At 44.1% G+C, this 19,799-nt stretch overlaps 1 protein-coding gene across 1 annotated transcript in view; it reads left to right on the top strand.

Annotated features, from left to right (window-relative positions):
* The first annotated feature begins 557 nt into the window (after positions 1–557).
* Positions 558–19,799, top strand: part of LOC118823276 (baculoviral IAP repeat-containing protein 6-like) — an 81,715-nt gene continuing 62,473 nt past the window's right edge. The window contains exons 1-2 of the mRNA XM_036592754.1: positions 558–743; positions 2,537–2,702. Of these exons, the coding sequence (XP_036448647.1) occupies positions 2,675–2,702 (28 nt within the window). The 5' untranslated portion in view covers positions 558–743; positions 2,537–2,674. The remainder of the gene's footprint in view (positions 744–2,536; positions 2,703–19,799) is intronic.

Below are 19,799 nucleotides of genomic sequence, written 5' to 3'. Positions count from 1 at the left end.
GGTCAGGACCCCAACAGAGCAGGTACTATTTGGGTGGTGGATCATTCTTAGCGCTACTTAACACTGACGTGGTGGTGGTGGTGTGTTAGTGTGTGTTGCGCTGGTACGAGTGGGTCAGACACAGAAGTGCTGCTGGAGTTTTTAAGCACACTGTCCACTTTTAGATAGCCCTACCTCGTTGGTCCACCTTGTAGATGTAAAGTCAGAGACGATAGCTCATCTGCTGCTGCACAGTTTGTGCTGGTCATCCTCTAGACCTTCATCAGTGGTCACAGGACGCTGTTTGTTGGATATTGTTGGTCGGTGGACTATTCTCAGTCCAGCAGTGACACTGAGGTGTTTAAACAACAGTAATAATCCCATCCGAATAGTATTTTAGACAGAGTGGTTTGGCAGAAATTCTATAGTTTGGTGGGTGTTCACGGTGTGAGTGTCAGCTACATGTGTCAGCAGCACAGCAGGCGTGATAGCAACAATATGTGTATCATGCGTTTGATTAAATGAGTGTGGATGTGTATGCGTTAGCTGCATATATCATATATTCTCTTTAACTGTGTGTATTTGTTGTTGTGTGTTAGCCACAGGTGTCGAGTGGACACGGCGGGGGCACCACGGAGGAGCAGCAACTTTACTGGGCGAAAGGGACGGGTTTCGGCACAGGCTCCACCGCCTCAGGCTGGGACGTGGAGCAGGCCCTCACCAAACAGCGCCTGGAGGAAGAGCACGTCACCTGCCTACTACAGGTGACACTGACTGACTCACTCTCTGAATCTTCAGCCTAAAAATGCTAACCCTTTCCTGGCCATTGCTATCTTTAATGTGTTGTTAGCACTGCTGGATTTGGAGCACGAGTTTGGACACCGACTGATTCGAATGTATATTTTTCATAATCTTTTCATAAACAGCTTGAACTACAAGCGTATGTGAAAAGCTTTAAATTTGTTTCAAACTCTTTGTTCATACCTGGTATCCATACATATCGTATACGTGCGTACACTGATCAGGCATAACATTCTGACCACCTCCTTGTTTCTACACTCACTGTCCATTTTATCAGCTCCACTTACTATATAGGTGCACTTTGTAGTTCTACAGTTACAGACTGTAGTCCATCTGTTTCTCTGATACTTTGTTAGCCCCCTTTTACCCTGTTCTTCAGTGGTCAGGACCCCCATGGACCCTCACAGAGCAGGTACTATTTGGGTGGTGGATCATTCTCAGCACTGCAGTGACACTGACGTGGTGGTGGTGTGTTAGTGTGTGTTGTGCAGGTCTGAGTGGATCAGACACAGCAGTGCTGCTGGAGTTTTTAAACACTGTGTCCACTCACTGTCCACTCTATTAGACACTCCTACCTTGTAGATGTAAAGTCAGAGACGATAGCTCATCTGTTGTTGCACAGTTTGTGCTGGTCATCCTCTAGTCCTTCATCAGTGGTCACAGGACGCTGCCCACGGGACACTGTTGGCTGGACATTTTTGGTTGCTGGACTATTCTCAGTCCAGCAGTGACACTGAGGTGTTTAAAAACTCCAGCAGCACTGCTGTGTCTGATCTACTCAGACCAGCGCAACTGTGGTGTTACTGCAGTGCTGAGAATGATCCACCACCCAAATAGTACCTGCTCTGTGAGGGTCCATGGGGGTCCTGACCACTGAAGAACAGGGTAAAAGGGGGCTAACAAAGTATGCAGAGAAACAGATGGACTACAGTCTGTAACTGTAGTGCACCTATATAGTAAGTGGAGCTGATAAAATGGACAATGAGCGTAGAAACAAGGAGGTGGTCATAATGTTATGCCTGATTAGTGTATGTCCAGCGACCATTTCTGAAGGACGGATACCGTCTTTTGATACAACTGTCTCACTGCGCTTGTTCTACGATGAAGGCGCCTCGAGTCCTTGTTCATGTACGTGTACAAGCTGTTACACATGTACAGCTGGCGTGGATTGCTAATGCAAATTAGGCCTATGAACAAATAAGGGGCTAAGAAAGACGCTGGACACAGCTGATTACATGGCCCTTCTTTTCTGTTGGGGATGCATCAGGATGCTTAAGCATTCACACTACAAATGCTATGAGAATATATGACCATCTCTGAATGTGGTTTAAATGATTGGTGAACAGAGCGTCTCTGAGAGGCATTGAGCCCCATTCACACCTGGGCTTAGTGCTGTCCTTTTACGATCAGGTCACTCGTGTGAACGAGGCCTGAGAAATACAATTGATGAAGCCATTTATTTCCAAAACAAAACATTTCTAAAAAGTAGTTTTCATTGGAAGTAATTTTTCACTTCCATTGTAGTTAAAAGTGTATATCTATACAAGAGCAAAGGGGTTAATTAGAAACAGATGGACTACAGTCTGTAACTGTAGAACTACAAAGTGCTCCTATATAGTAAGTGGAGCTGATAAACTGGACAATGATTATAGAAACAAGGAAGTGGTGTTAATGTTATGGCTGTTCGGCGTTGTATTCTTTCTTTATAGTTATGCATATAAGGACATAGTTTGATTGTATCTCTTTTTGTGTGTAGGTGCTGGCAAGCTACATTAACCCTGCTGGATGTGTGGGGTCAGCCGAGGCCCCGTCAGCAGAGAGCAGAGGTCACAACAGCACGGCTCTGCCCTCAGTCCTACAGGAGCTGCTCAGCCAGTCCTGCCTCATCCCCGCCATGTCCTCCTACCTCCGCAACGACTCCGGTATGGCAGTCTACTTCGCTTTCTCTGTGTGTGCTTGGCTTTTTGGACTGCTTTACTCCTGTTCAGGCTGGATTTATGTTTGTTGTGCGTGTTGCTGTTGTGTTTGACATGGTTGTCGTTCTCACACAGACATGGCGGGCATGTTATTGATCTGAAGGGATACTTTTGCTGTATAATCGCCTGTGCAGTTGTCTCTGTGTGTGTGTGTGTGTGTGTGTGTGTGTGTGTGTGTGTGTGTGTGTGTGTGTGTGTGTTTGGAGTACTCCTTTGTTGAAGCCTGTGCAGTGAGTCAGCAGGTGGAGCCCCTGCCTTTTTCCACAGAGCCTCTCCTCGTCTCGCTCGTTATCCCCATTTCTCTCTGCCTCTCAGGCCATGACTATCTTTCATACTTGAGCATATTTATAGAGGTTGTTAATAGGGCTGGGACCATTCATGGAGTCATCGATAATTGTTGATAACAGCCATCAAATTGATAAGTACAATTTATTTATTTCCATTCCTTTTTGTATGCATGAGCGTTCTGCTCTCGATACATTGTCTGAAACTCCAGTCTTAGTTTTCATTTATTTTCACACAAACAAAACACCGTCAGATACAATATTGTTCATGCATTGTTATAGTTTAATGTTTAGGCATCACAAAAAAGTAGTAACAGTGAAGTTTTGCACTCCAGCATTAAAATGGGTGTTTTTTTTTTTTTTCTGCAGTCTAATGTAGGATTTTCTGCTGATATCAGCCTGATACTGACACCCAGCCCTATTCAGAGTTATGAAATCTCAGAATTTTATCACAATTCGATTTGATTATTAGCAGCTGCAGGTGCAGCCATGAGCACTGATATGAAAGGCAGTATTAGTGTTAATGTATACGCGTTCAAAACTTGATGTGCATTTTTTTATTACTGCATATCGCTGTTGTCGGAACAAAACCCTGTATCTCCAAAATTATAACTTTACAGGAGAAGGAAAAAAACATACTATATTTTCAATGCAAGTCAATAGAACCAGAATTTTTTTCAAGTCATTTTGGGCCGTTTCTTTTGGTCCAATCATCATGAAATTTATCCACAATGTAAACGGCAACAGGCATTTTCAAATTATGATAAAAACTGAAACTTTTTTTTTTCTCTCTTCAATAATATTCTTTGTTGGCAGTGGGCTTTACACATATAAGTAATATCAGTGCTATACTATGAAGAATACCTACTTTAGTACAGAAATAAAACGTTTTCTGTTGTACGTCAGCTGTTACTCTTTTCAGAAACTTATTACAAAAGGATATACAACCTTTTGCAGCAAAATCCTTCAATTTTATGTATTTTTATTTATTTAAAACACAGACTAGGTGTGAAAAGGTCTTGAGGCTTTAACGGAAACTCCTTTTTTTGTCTCAATTTATTAAAAATGCTTACCGCCCCAGCCCCAATTGCTGACCGCTTAACAGAGATCTGGATATTTAATAGCAGAGTCTTGGAACTGCTTTGGGTTTGAATGAAATACTGATGCATAATACTTTCATGTCCGTATTTCTTGGTCTGTTTCTGCTTCTCTCGCTGTTGCTCTTACGACTTCCTTATAAACATTTCCCATATACATGAGCATGTTCAGCAGAGTTGGTTAAGTGCCCAAATGTGAATATTTAACAGCACATTTTGTGGAATTGTGTTGGGTTGCCATGAAATATTTGGCTCTAGATGTTTCCCTGTAGTCCAAGGCCACCCGGCAGCAGATGCCGGTAATTAGTATTTTAGCTGTGGGGTGGATCAATGTTGTAGTTGGAGGAATGGGGAAAAAAGTGTATGTGTACGTGTGTGTCCAAGTGGACTGTGCAGTAGTAATCCTTAAAGGGATCATCTTGAAAGTCTTACTGTGAGAGAGTGTTTTATACCTGTGCTTTGTGTAAGCATGTGGCATGTGTTATCCTGCCTCAGGAAAATGGCAGAGGGTGCATCTGTGGAGAGAGCATCTCTCCACCCTGCCAGGGATTTACAGCGTGCCTGTATGAGTCTCCTCCCCGAGAGCCGTGGGGTTTCATGCTTTCCCGAAGTGATACAGCCTCCGTGTTCTGTATTTCATGTGTTCCGTGCCTTGACCGAATGCAATTTTGTCAGCGAGTCAGTGATGAATAGACTGTTCAGACACAACTGCATCTACTCTGCTGTGGTTTTATCGCTTAAATGGACCTGCACCCATTTGGTATGGGGCTCATTCACTGGCAGTTATGCTTATATGTGTGTATGTGAGCATACATATTCATATTCATGCGCACTGTGCTGTGTGTGTTGCATAGGGGTTTAAATCTCTGACCTCACTTTGATTCAAGTCTTTTTAGGAAGCAGTATAGTGTTAGAGGTGGCACAATACCACGTATTCTTTTCTGAGATTGGTTGGTACCGCTCCTTTATTTTTCTTTTAATAAGTTTTTAATATGTTTTAAAATGAGCTATTTTTAGGTGTAGAGCATCTAAAAGTAGGCTATTCTGATCAAACTACTCAAATCCTGTACTACCACCCAGGAAGAACTACACAGCTGGCATCACACAGTGTAAATGTGTACTATCTCAGGATAGGTTTGTTACAGTATTGGATCAAATTCATTTTTCCCCTTTGCTGATATTCAGTCTAGGACCTGAATTATTTTGGTACAATTTTATTTTTAAAAATGTTTATTTGACAATAGCTCCTTTATTTATTTAGTTTCCAGACAAGTACAAGTTATTTATTTTTCAGGTAATTTCTGGCAAGATTAGATAGAAGAAACTCCACTCGCATAAGAAAAGGGAAAGTCAAAGAAAAATAAATGACAAATTCAAGCTTCTAAAAACGGGGGTTCAAAAAAATGACTAAAAGATCAAGAGAAAATGAGACTGATAACAACCTTTCAAGACCTGCTGTGCTACCCAAACTGCCCCCATCAGATAAACAGCACTTAAAGCTTTCATCTCTGAGAGAGAGGAGAAAATCAAGCTGCTTCAGATCTGAAAACATCCACAGGTGTTTCTGTCCATCCTTCCACTGTGAGAAGCCAAAGGAAGAAGATATAAAAAGCAGAAGAGACTTGAACTACAACACCAAAACTGGACGTCTGAAATACGGAGACAGCTTTATGTTATGATGAGTCTAAATATGTAATACTCGGATTGTGAGAAGCAGAAAGGAGTGGAAAAAATCCTCGCAGATTTCTTTGAAAAACTGAAAGCAAGTTTCCTGAAAAGATTGGAAGCTGTAACAAAGGCGAAGGGCGAACAAACTAAATACTGAGAAATTTGGTGGTATATTCAATTAAATTTACTGTAAAAATCATGTTTTTTGCTTTTTTCCTTGCACTAAAAAATAAATAACATGCTTAAAGGCCAGATTGAGTGGAAATTGAATACACGAAAGGTCTCTGTCCTGCTAATGATCTGTATGAATACATATCATTGATTAGTGCACATTGATCAGTGCATTTTTATACCACTGACGTTTCAGGCTCGTGCTTAGTGTAAGCGCATGAGAACGAGTGTGTATCCTAAGACTTTTAACTCCTCTTTGTTCTCTTCATTAAATATGCACAGATAAAGAGGTGAGTGTAGTAATTAGTTCTCATTATCAGCTGCAAGTTGCAGCTCCACTCCAGCATGTGGTGAAGTGTGTGTGTGTGTGTGTTTTTCCACATTGACGCCATTTCGATTTAGCGCGTTTGCCTCGTGCTCCGTTCTTCCCCGCCCCTTCCAATGGTGTCAAGGTAAACAGAGCTTCTTTTGTATTCACCTTGCTGTCGTCAGTAGCACCATCATTAGAGCTTCAGTGAGTCAGCCAGGCTGCGCCAGAGGCTAGCGGCAATGAAGAGAGAGAGATGGTGAGAGATAGTAGTAAAGAAAAGGAGCAAGATAATGGAAGAGATAGAAGGAAAACGGTGAAAGAGGCAAGACATAGCGGAGGAGAGCAAGAGAAAGATGCAGGAAAACCTCCACTGTCGCTCCTTTAAGACTGCCCCGTTCCCTCTGACAGAGAGAAGGAGGGAGGAAAAGAGAGAGATGGGGATATAGAGGGGGAAACGAAAGAATAGAGAGGGTGCTTTTGCTTCCAAAGAGAATAAAAAAAAAACACACAAGGGGGCAAGCAGTGCAGGGAGGTGTGTTACAGCTGGAAGAAGCAGTTTCTTTTGTATGTGCATTTGTGAAAGCGTGAGATTTGTAGCGACGCACCAGTCCGATGTTTCTGGATCCGTATCAGCACCGATACTTATTAAACGTCTCGGAAATCGGACAGACGGGACTGATTCACATTCAATACACAGTGTTTCCTCTATCGTTAAATAGGCAGAGTGTCCTGCCGTGGATTCTTGCCCATCTGTCTGTCTGTCTGTCTGGCTATCTATTTATTTTTTGTCTAGTATTCACTATTTTGTTTCACAGAAATAATATCTGCTGTCAAATGTGAAGATTTAGACTAGGTTTAGATGCCAAGTCTGGCACGTGTCCAATCTTTGAGATAGCGTGTGTTGTGTGGCTGGTCGAGCTGGCTTGTGCCAAAGGAGCAGCACCTAACTTAACTCTAGTCTAGCACATGGTCACAAATTTTTTTGGTGCTTAAAAAAACTTTTTTGCAACCTGAAGTATTAACTTTACATATGGGGGCAGTCGTGGGCTGGAGGTTAGGGAATCAGCCTTGTGACCCGGAAGGTCGCCAGTTCGATCCCCTGAGCTTGACCGTATGTGACTGAAGTGCCCTTGAGCAAGACACCTAACCCCCAACTGCTCCCCGGGTGCCGTAGATTGGGCTGCCCACCACTTCGGGCAAGTGTGCTCACTGCCCCCTAGTGTGTGTGCTCACTAGTGTGTATGTAGTGTTTAACTGCTCAGGTGGGTTAAAATGTGGAGGTGATATTTTCCCCTTGTGGCGCTAATAAGGGTCACTTAATTAACTTAACCATGTATGTATGTGGCGATACATCGCATATCGCTGTTGTCGGAAGAAAATGGTAACTTTACAGGAGAAAACCTTTACTTTCCATGTAAGTCAATGGAACCAGACGTTTTTCCAAGTCATTTAAGGTCGTTTCTTTTAGTCTATTCATCATGAAATTTCTATACAATGTAAAGGCCAAGAAGTATTTTTAAATTGTCAAAAATGGAGATACGAGGTTTTCTTCCGACAACAGCGATATGTGCTTTTTAAGCAATTATCTCTTAATACTGGTATGATTCTGGTATCATCATACATCTCTGACAAATATAATACTTAAGGAAATACTGTTTTTTGGTGCCAGTCACAATTTCCAAGAATGTTCAGTTCAGTTCAGTTTGCTGGACAAAGTAAAATTCCAGTATAATCTTATTCGTGTTAGCGATGCGCAGAACCTGCATCCACTTTTCCTTCAGTTATATCAATCAAAATAAGTGATCATGCGTTTCATTTAGTAACGAAAATCGCTCTTTCACAGAGTGGATAAACCTATGTCTTCTAAAATAAGATGACTCGTGAACACCCATCATATATTGTACAATATGCCACTGATTTCCTTGTTCTGAGACAGTCTAGTCTGTATTGACCTCACCTGTGCAACAAAACCTGCAGGTTGCTGTTACATTAATTGCTAAATTTGAGAAGCGTCAGTGACGATGGCGCTCCATGGGCACTTTCTTGTCCATATGCGTAAGCCTGTGAAATTCTTACATGGACTTCTTACCAGAATTGTAATTAATTGGTCATATTCCGGTATATAAGGCCAGTGGAAACTCTGTATGGGACATACGTGTGATATCGAGTCCTGACGTTGTGTAAATATGTGTGTTGTGCAGGCTGAGTGTGTTTGGTATTCAGCAGCAGCAGTGAAGCCTGTTTCACATGGGGGCTGTAGAGCAGCTCTGAGGCCTGTTCACTCAGGGGACCCTCTTTATAAAACAGCACAAGGAAGAGAGAGATGGAGGCAGAGCGAGAGAGAAGTCTATTAGACTCCCGTGTGCTGTCTGCTTGCCTCGTCACGTGATCCACCCCTTTTTTCTTATCCATGTTTCATGCCTTTTACTGAACATTATTGAACACCCTCCTCTCCCACTTATGAGTGTGTCAGTCTGAATGCACGTCAAAACCTGCTCTACTCTCAAATGAGTCACCCACTCCCTCCTGTCTGATTTTTTTTACGTAACCCACCGCTCAGCAGACAACAGGGCCCTCTCGTACGTCGAGGTCAGCGTGAAATGAGATTCGATTAGCCGGTCCAGTATTGGCGCGGCTTTCGTATTGTATGGACATGTATGATTTATAAAGGCTTCAGATTTGAAGGAAGCCAGTAAGACTGTTTCCTCCCCAGGCTTCTACTTCAGAGGGAAAGCAGTGACTGAATGCGGTTCCAGCTTTCTTGGCATGTATTTTCTGGACGTTTGGAAGAAGACTAGGGCTGTAACGATTAACCTCATCCGCAGCCCATAACCCCGGAGACTCGGAGGCTTAAGACCACATAGCCCAGCGCATCACAGCACTCCAAAGCCCTCGAGGCACAAAATGCCAGGTCCAAGCTTCCAAGGCTTCTTAAATTCCCAAGGTTATTATATCCTAAGGGTTATTAGTCATTTAATTCAAAACGGTGCAAACTGGCTGAGTGAGTAATGGAAACCCGGACCCACCAGTGGGCATTTAAGCAGTTAAAAGACAGTGAATTATTCAGCAAAGTTATTGATTGTAGGAAAAATTGCAACGTGGAAATTTTTTTTGTGTGCTCATCACAGTCCGACGGATTGCAGTACACTTTGGGAAGCACTGGGGGCAGTACAGTTTCTGTTTCATTGTACAACAAAATTACTTAGTTAACTAATAGTTATGTTGTTAGAAATTACTTTTGTACACAGGATGATGAATGATTGCAGCAGCACTGGGAGAAGAACCTTCTTCCATTTGACCTCAGTCTTTTGTGTAGCATCTTCTAGTGCTGTTTGGCCTTCGTCTGTTTTGTGGCGCTTGCTAGCGGTTCTTTTGACCTCAGTCTGTTGTGCAGCACTTGGTAGCAGTGCTGTTGACCTTCAGTCTCTCTTGTGGCACCGTTGTTGACTTTAGTCTGTTGCGTAGCGGCTTCTACTAGTGCTGCTTGCCCTCAGTTTGTTTGTGTTGCGTTAACAGTGCTGTTGACCACAGTCTGTGTGGTGTCTTCTGCTGGTGCTTTCTGACCTTAGCGTAGCGTATACATAGGGGTGGACAACATAAGTATTTTATCTTTGTCATGATAAATTCTGTCACAGTATGCTTTTTTTGTGGGTATTGTTGTACTTAAAGAACACTTTCTTTATCAAATCCAGTATTTGTATAATAATAATAATAATAATAATTATTATTATTATTATTATTATTATTATTATATATACATACATACATACATACATCATCTAAACCACTTATCCTTCTGGGTCGCGGTGGGGTGCTGGAGCCTATCCCAGCTGTCATTGGGCGGAAGGCAGGATGCAGGATATTATTATTATTATTATTATTATTATTACTATTACTATTACTATTACTGTTTTTGTATGTGCCACGTAAATATAGTCTGTTCCAACTTAGTAAATCTCAGAGCGACTGAACATCATGGTGCATGTCGTATCTCATGAAAACGTCTTGAAGTATCTTGATATTTTTATCTTTGCTATATCGCCCAACTGCAAGTAAGCGCATAATGATTTTAAAACTAGAAAATATAATGCTAATTATTTTTTTTGAGATTGCCCAGGCCTAGTCTGTTGTGTATCATTATAATGAAGTGCTGTTAACCTCAGTCTATTGTGTAGTACTTGACAGAAGTACTGTTGATGTCAGTCTATTGTGTAACATTCAGTATGAGGGCTGTTGACCTCAATCTGTTGTGTAGCTTTTCGTAAGCAGTGCTAATCAATGTCATCCTTTTGTGTAGCCTCCTCTAGCGATGCTGTTTATGCTCAGTGTGTTGTGTGGTGTCTGGTGTCTGTGCTGTAGTGGTGGTCTTGTGTTCAGTCTGCTCTATAGCAGTCAGTAGGGAGGCTCTGGTGTCGGCAGTGGGAGACCTGCAACATACACGACCCTTTATTTTCAACAAGCCATTTAGATTAAGAGCCACTTGAGCCACTGACGTCCACTTTATGTCTCTTTGTTACCCATAATGAAGTATTGCAGTATAATATCTATGGTAGAACTGGTTTAATGCACAGTCCATATTAAAAGACACTGTTCCTAACCGATTCCTCGGTCTCTCCGTCCCAGCCTGATATCTTTTTGGGTATATATGCCCCGTCCTCCCCGAACGAATTCACACACACAGTCTGTGTCTTCCTAGAGCGTGTCCCTAACCATCCTGCTCCACTTCTCCTGCTTGTCTATCCCTCCCTCCCTCTTCCTCCCGTCTCCGTGCCTAACACTCATTTTAAAGGCATCGTCCCGCCTTCCCTTTAGAGGTAGGGATCTAATGCGCACTCCCCCCCAGAGTGCCATCTTTAAACACATAAGACCCTCTGCCCAATAACCTTCTTTGTCTCTCTCACTCTCTCTCTCTCTCTCTCTCACACACACACACACACACACACAAGGTCCTCCTCCTCATGTGGTTGGAGCTGTGTCCTATATTAGTCACTGGTGTCTTGGCAATCCTTCTGGGAGGCATTACGCCACCGCTGACTCTCCATCACCCCAGCTTGGGCCATTTGCACGGAGGTAATGCCTTTTAATGGCAAGGGGATGCTCAGCCTGCCTTATTGGAATTTTGGTTCCTGCTAGGGGTGCATGGTATGTCAGTAGTCAAAAAGGGCTGCGCAATATATCATTTAATCGTGTGACAATATTATCTTTTGCAATAATGATATTGCAAAAGGGTGCAATATACAAATCAACACTTTTATTAATCACACATAGATTTGTGTGAACTAGAGGTTGACCGATATGGGTTTTTCAGGGCTGATACTGATTATATAGTAATCAGGGACACAGATGACCGATATTTGGGGATCATATTCATGTACCATATACCAGTTGATGTTTGTTTTGTAAAAAAATTACAAGAATGTAACTCTTACTCATAACTTACATTAAATGAATATGAGAACAGTACGGACATCATCAACACCATAGTCAAATTCATCCCATACTCGATTGAGCCTGTCGGGTGTCGCTGCACTCACGGCTCTTTCAGTGCGATTTCGGAGATCATCTAGTGTTGTTGGGAGTGGCACATAAACAGAATCCTTAATGTATCCCCCACAAAAAAGTCAAGCGCAAAACGCTTTTTGCTCAGGGGTCTCCGTCTCCTTGCAGACTATAGGGAGCCATCTTCCGGGGGTAGTCAGAAACTCTATGACCCCCTCTTACAATTGGTATGTGATTGGTTCCTCACGGTTGTAAAAATATGGCACTTTTTATATGTATATATAAAATGTACAGTACTTTATGATTTCAAAATAATTCACCGCTTTAGGCAAACACATTCCAAATGCGTTCCCACCGCTGCACAAGCTGTATGAGTCTGCAGAAACCCCTACGCACCCCCACCCCACGCAGTTTAAGAATAGCAGTTTACTAAAAATCTTCAGCCGAAGTGCACAGAGGGGTAAATGGTATTTCAGTACCGGTGATCTAATTAATCATTTGAAAACTCATCATTTCAGTTGTTTTTACAGCTCAAAGTGTTTGAGGCGGCTAGCAGCTTTTTAGGTTCGCACTGGGATGCACCTATATAGGAATTATGGGCCGAATTTGGCATCTGATATCTGATCAAAATGACTTGAAGTTCACTTTTCGGGAGGGTTTCCAGCACTGGAGTTCCAAAAAAAAAACAGGTTAAAAGATACAGAGAAAGTGAGACTTCTAACAATCATGCAAGACATGGTAGACCTCCAGAACTGTCACCATCAGATAAACAGTACTCAAACCACATCTTTGCTGAAATCTTTGATAGAGAGGAGAAAATCAAGCTCCACTCTGGCTTCAGATTTGGAAACAACCACAAGTGTTTCTGTCTGTTTTTGACTGTGAGAGGACAACTCAAAGCTGTGGGTCTGAAAAGACGTGCTGCTGTCAGGAAGACCTTACTGAGACAGGAAATAGACAAAGCTGCTGGTGACCACCCCGGAGTCCAGACCTCAGCATCACTGAATGTGTTTGGGATTACTTGGATCGTAAAAAGCAGAAAATACAAACAACTTCGAAGACAGAACTTCGGAGGTGTGGAAAAATGGCCCTGCAGATTTCTTTGAAAAACTGAAAGCAACGGTCCCGATAAGATTGAAAGCCACAATAAACTCAAAGTTTAAACACATTTACTGAAAATGCTGGAAATTTTGATTTTACATATTTTGCGTAGTTATTGAGGCTTCGGTTCAGTTTTCTGCTAAATATAATTGATGCATTTTTCCAGCCATTTTGACTGCAAACTAAAGAAGGGTTGTCTCATGCTTTTGTACAGTACTCCTATATGCCAATACCAAAACATAAACATTTATAAAATATAGAAATTGGTCCCCAGATCCACCTGGATTAGCATTACATGGGAATGTAACTCTACGTCTGCATAGTTACACATGCAGTCAAATGAATGCAGACATTTTAGTAGCCCAGCATCGCCTGAACGTTCTGCTCATTACGTCATTAAATATCGATTCCAAATATCTATCGGATCTAAACACCTGTCCACTGCCGATAATCCTGATACCGATATAATTCTGATTTCATTGTGTATCCCTTATTCTCACTGCACTTCATATATGGATTATAGTTTGAACTTGTATTAAAATCATCAGTTGCTGATGATTATTGACGAAGTCAGTTATGTAAAATCATTAAGTATCGTTGAGTCCCTGTTTTCTGGCTTTGTCACCTTTTACCTCAGTACTTTCTGAACGGCATTTTGGGCTGTGTGCATTTAGCAGCCACACATAGTGGAGCAGGTGTCGGAGGAGACTCCCTCGTTCGGGTAAAGACATCAACACAGTACAGCAATTAACATGCATTCATCTTCTCATCATACCATTCTTCCTCTCTGTTCCTTTATCTCTGTCTTCCGTCTAATCCCACCCCCCTTACAGACTCGTCCCTTTTTCTCCGTTTCCGTCTTTCCCTCGTTCCCCCCTTTCCCTCCTCCGCCTCCCATTCCATTTTCGCCCACGTTGTACGGTTTTATCTCTCCGTCTCTCTGGATTCACGTTATCACTCTATCCCCCGTGTCTTCTCCCTCCCCACTCACTTTTCAATCCCCCATTTCCGTCGTACATTCTTGTCTCTGAATAACACTCCTGTTTTCCTCTTTTCACCTCCATCCTGCTTTCTTCTTTTTCATTCTTTATCCCTCCATCTTCTTGCCTCCTTCATCACACCCCCAGCTCCGTTTCTCACTTTCTCTAATCTTTCTCCCTTCATTTCCTGCTGTGCACGGTACTCTGCGTGTGTATGTGTGCTAGAAAATATGCCGTTCCGTGCTGTCCCCTTCCATTCTTCTCCGTTTCGCTGTCTCCACCTTCATACCCCCCCCAGTAAATTTCTTTCCTATTTCTTCATCTCCCCTAACACTGTTCTCCCTCTCCCTGTCTCTCCCTACCCTCCCTCATTTTTCCCCTTGCATCCCTCTATCTTCACCTACTCTCTCCCTGAGCACTATGTGGTGCTGCTGTTCCTTTTCCTTTATCACTTCCTCTGTGTCTATCTCCCACCCTTTCTCGCTGTAGGGAGCGCCGTGTGTGTGTATGTCAGAATCGTGGGTAATCTTGGTGTGTAGAAGTGTGCTGGGTACCACGGACAGAGGCAGAGCCTTAGAGCCGTGATTCATGTGGCTCCAGCTTTGACCACTAGATCACGTGTATGTGGCCATGTGGCCACCCTGTACAACAGGCCCACTGACCTTAGCGTGGGATGCGGGACTTGCGGTAACTTCAGGGTAACTCCTTAACGAAGCATCTCAATACTTTCGATTTCTTGTTTACATTTATTTGACAGTTCACCGTTACCCGTTAAACTGGGGAGGAATGTCAACTGCTGTTAATTACGATGTCCCTGCAATGATGCTTTTCCAGCATTCTAAGGAAATAGTTTAGTTAGTTGTAGATTCTTTGTGTGCATTAAAGGCTTTTTGACACGACACAATTCCTGAATTCCTATGGCCGCAGCACCTTTGACACAACACAATAGAATGACAGCCATACAAAGAGAAACACTTGTAAATTATCACTTCAGATTGTAGGTAAATAGCAGCATAGTATGACAGTAGTCCCTTAACCTGCCTTTGAGGATCCTTAGATCAGAGATCTTCAAACCAGTCATCAAGGACCCCCAGAACGTCCACATTTTTACTACAGTCTAACTCATAATGCATAAGGATGGTGCAAAAATGTGGACCGTCTATGGTGGGGCCTGAGGTCCGGTTTGAAAACCACTACCTTCAATCTCAGGATGTTATGGTGAGCGAAGTGTGGAAGGGCCTTTACAAGGTAAACTGTTTTCTTCTGCCAGGGTTATATGATCGTTCCTATTTCTGAAGGTGACTCTGGCTGCACTTTTGAGCCTCCCTATTTACTGGCCTTGTAGACCTATGTTAAAGCATCATTAAACTCCCATCTAGAACAGGGAATCCCTTATTGTCATGCACACCCACCGCCTGTCCTTTGCTGTCCATCCTTTCTCACAGTCTCACGAGACAAAGGGCTGGCCTCTATGACCTCTACATTTAAATGTCCACCTCCTGCTTAACACCTGGGGCAGTAGGTGGCAATAAGTCTTATTTAAGGCTAATACTAGGGTACCTTTGATCTGTAAGTTTAAGCCCTATCCCTGTCCCATTGTTCTGCTGAATGACAGACGTTTTTAAACTGAATGAAGTATCTGAGTGTCCTGGAAAGCTTGGAAAGCGCTCACCTGCTCAGAGATTGGAAAGACAAGGAATTGCAGCTTTTTAGAGCCATGTTGAGGTGTTGTTTTGCTGTTGGTGGAGTGGTTGGCCATGGCTTGGACCAGTTTGAGTTGTCCCAACCACTGGAAATAGATTTTCTCTCACTTTACAATCGATTGTGAGCAAGCATCCAATCTACACGGTTCCCCTTAACTGTTATGTAATGTTCAGCGGTACTCCAGCTGTCAGTGTTTCGTTGAGGGTTAAAAGATTTTTCTTTGTGGTATTCATGTCCAAGTCTTTCTTTATGTTTACGTAGGAAGTTTGTGCCACAGATGCATTAAATTCTTATTGCCGCCTTGTTTTGTCCCTACTTCTCCCCTCTCTCCATCTGCTGCGTTCGCCTCTCTCATTACTGTTCCCTAGGTACTTGCTCACGTTCATGTATGTACATGTGTATCTCACGCACTCATTCACACACACAAGAATGCAGGGCAGTACGTACAGTTAACCTGATCTAAGTGAAGCCCCACGCATCTGTCATTAAACCACACTGTTCATGCAGTACACACAGACTCGTTTTCTCCATCAAACCACAGAGTTCTAACCCTCCGAATACATTTTGTTTTATTGATCAAATTTTCTATTGCACACTACATCCAGTAGGTAATAATATATTTATATAAAAGCTCTGTCCTTTGTACAGAAACGTTATGTTCAGCCCCACCCTGATGTCAAGGAGAGGTAATACACTGGGTTTGTCCTTTCTTTCCCTCTCTGCTGGCAGTCAAATGGCAAGTGAAACCATGCTGGATGAAAAGACAGGACCAATCAGTCCAGTAGCCTCAGCGTAGTCCATATCTGTTACATATCTGGGAGATTTTTTCTCTTGATACCTTCATCTCCACAGGTCAGCTGCTGAACCCTTTAATTTAAAATAGAAAAATATTTCTTGTTCTTCCCCCACTCTCGCTCGCTCCCACGCACAGTTCTTATTGCAGATCCCCATCTCTGCTCTGCTGTTGGAAGTGTCTGCAAATAGGAACAGTCCCATCCTCCACCTGTGTTCCCTGTGGCAGTAATGAGGGGATACAGGGATCATCATCCTCGGAATATTTTCCATGGGATGTGTATGAGAGAGACTGCAATGTAATGGTAGTCAGACAGCAGTTGACATAATTGGCAGTGCACGGAAAACAAAGTCCCTTTGGCCAATGAGATGGAAGTATTGAGAGCTTGCCGAGATAATATGGATGTAAGAGGGCTGTTCTGTCAGTGACCCTCAGGGTTCCTTTGCCAGTCTCTGTTCATGTTACCCATTTGTATCCACATTTTTAAGAGTAGGCAGTTCATATATGTATATATATATGATAGCACAAGGACATCCTCATTGTGGCCTAGAGTGTCCTGTCGTCCAGTATGAAATTCAGCAAGAGTTCCACTCCTCCAGCGCAGCAGATCCTCAAATAGGGGAGTTAAGTAGTCCTTCATCCAGCATCCAGCATCCTCCTCCTTCTTATCCCCTGCTATTTGTCTGCTCCAGCCCAGTGTTACCTTTTCAGGGGGATCCAGTGTTCCCCACGTGATGTCTGTCCGAACAAGTCTGATGTTTTCTCTGACATTTGCCACCTATTGCTTTCTGCTCTCCATCTGATCTGACCCAGTCTTATCTCCCCAACGACATAAGGTTGTTCCACAACCTTCTATTCATTGCTGTCCAGCCAGTCCATCCCATTGTTATCTCTCCAGAAGGTATCTGGAGTTCCCCACCTAGCGCCCCCTCATGTCCATCCACTGCGGCCCAGTGTTATCTCCCCAAGTCTTCACTGTGGTGTTCATCCTCCCCATCTTCCGGCATATCTTCACCCTTTTCCCCCACCCACACCCACCCTCTCCCACCCCCAAACCCTCACCTCTGGCCGACCACGGCCCCAAAGACCCCAGTCTGCCTTTGCTCTCCCTCCCAAATGCTGTGCCCCTTACAGGGTGGTGTAAATGTAGACAAACACTATGACAAAGAGGTTGAGGAAAGTCCCGATGATGCCCAGAAGAGCCAGGATGGACTCCTCCCTCTCCTCCTTCCCTTCAAGCGCTCGCACCTCCTCAATGCTGATGGTCGTCGTGCCCATCCTGACCGCCCACCTCTCGCGCCCTGGTGTTTATCTATGGCCAGAGAGGGATAGAACAGAGGAGTGAGGACTGGGTAACTTGAGAGAGAGACAGAGTGAATGGGAGAAGACACATTGCAAAAAAGACAAGCAGATGATGGAATGGAATTTGCTTGGTGCTTTTTTTTCTTTTTTTTTCAAAAACAGCAAGTATGCTGTTACTGCTCCCCTCCATCTGTCATTTGGTGGAGCGGGAACACAGCAACCTGCCTCGTCCAGCAACTCGTTCAGCATTCTCACACTGAAAACAGCCCGGTGGCTAGCGAGAGCCGTCAGAGGCATGAGGTGTCATATAGACACACACCCCACAGTAATCACTCAGCTGTGGAACATGGGGACATGAAAAGAAAAGAACAGGCTACAGCCTTCGTCTCAGCGATGGGGTGCCCCTCTGAAAACACGCAAATCACTAATTATTTGTTGCGCAAGAAGACACAGAGAAACCAGGAGCTATTTGTAGCAGGTTGAAACTCATCTCATGCTTTCCTCGTCGGTCAGTCATCCACAATATTCGCTGAGTCTCTCTGTCTGTATCTTTCTCTTCCCTCTCTATCTCTCACAGTGCTCTCGGGGTAAAAGGTGCCTAGGGGTAATTTTTTCCGTGAATGTACGCATGCAAGAAGGGGTTTTGGGTTCATGTCACATCCACAAGGGGAAACGCACAGTGAGAAGGAAAAGGGCAGCTAGGTGCAACTGGCACGGAGACTTACTAGAACATCAACAACAATAAACAGCCCACGGCTGGCTCACGTAAAGCGAATAAGGGAGTGGTGTTCGAAGGCAGTGAAAAAGCAGAATGAGGAGAGATGTAGAGAAAGAAGTAGGCGAGAATGTAGAGGCTTACCCAACAGCGTGTGAGGCTAGCTTGGGGAGGCAACATGCCCCAGGGTCCTCGCAGTAGAGGGGTCGCTGGGCCGGGGCCCACATGTGGGCCGGCTGGCCAGCGGTTGGCCGTCCCCAAGCCCCGAAGAAACGAAAATGCCAGAGAGAGAGAGAGGTAGAGAGAGAGCAGGTCTACAACGACATCTCCGCGAGCTGTGCTGTTGTGTGCGTTACGCAGAGCAGACGGCGCTTTCGGTCCCCAGCGACCCTCCCCTCTCTCTCTCCCTCCTTTTCTTTCTCCTCGTCGCTCTTACTCTCTCTGGGTCCGTATATCGGTCTGTTTTTCCACAACCCCAGCCTGGGTTAAGCCCCTGCTTTTGTTCTTGCCGTGGTCGCCTCGTCTTCTTTTGTGGCGCTGTTTGTTCTTTATCCACTGGCTGAGCAGCTACCAGCTTTCAGCACCATTCACAGTGGCTGGGAGAAATCCTCTGCTTTCCTCTCCTCTCCTCCCTCCTCGCGCTCTCTCTCTCTCTCTCTCTCTCTCAATCTTCTCTCTCTCGTTCCCTCCATTCTCCCTCCCTCTCCTGAACACCACCACAGCCCCCTCCCTCTCACTCACATTCTGTCTCGCTCGCTGTTTCTTTCTCACACAAACACATGCTGGTTCTCTCCTCCTTTGCTCCTTCTGTCTCTTTGACCCTCTTAGCCGCTCAAAAAGAGCATCACCCAAGCTCAGTGACAAATGTAACCACCCCCACCTTCTCTCACTCCCCCTCTATCACCGTCCTTCCTTTCCCTCCTCTCTGTCTCTTGCCTTTTTTTTTCAGCTGCAGAAGTGTAATTAGCTCCTCTTTAGTGACTCTCACTCTCACTTTCCCAAGAGTCCCTGCATGAGGCAGAGGTGTGAGGATGTTCGGCAGAGGCTCCAGCTCCTCCTCCCTCCCTCGTCTGATTGCTTTGGGTCTCTGGAAGCCTCCTAGAGCTCGACAGTGGCAGCAAATTTGAGCCATGGTCCGATCCCGCTGGCAATCTAAGAAGAAAAGTGCTGTGCACGGCACGGCAGGTTACCGTGGCGACAGAAGGGATGGGGGGAAGGCGAGAGGGAGTGCGGTTGGCTGTCGTTTTTTTAAACCACACGCTGTCCCGCACAGTGCTGCTGAGAAACAGTGAAATGAGCTTCCGAAACGAATTGTCATGTATGTACTGGATTTGATCTCCATCCGAGGAAGCGGACTTGAAGACTTGTAAAGGTTACGTGCCTCTGCGACGAATCCTGTGTACACATTCGCATTCCAAA

Source organism: Colossoma macropomum, unplaced genomic scaffold, assembly GCF_904425465.1.
Source record: "Colossoma macropomum unplaced genomic scaffold, Colossoma_macropomum, whole genome shotgun sequence".
NCBI classification, from domain to species: Eukaryota; Metazoa; Chordata; class Actinopteri; order Characiformes; family Serrasalmidae; genus Colossoma; species Colossoma macropomum.
This window is presented reverse-complemented; position numbering and strand designations above follow the sequence as displayed.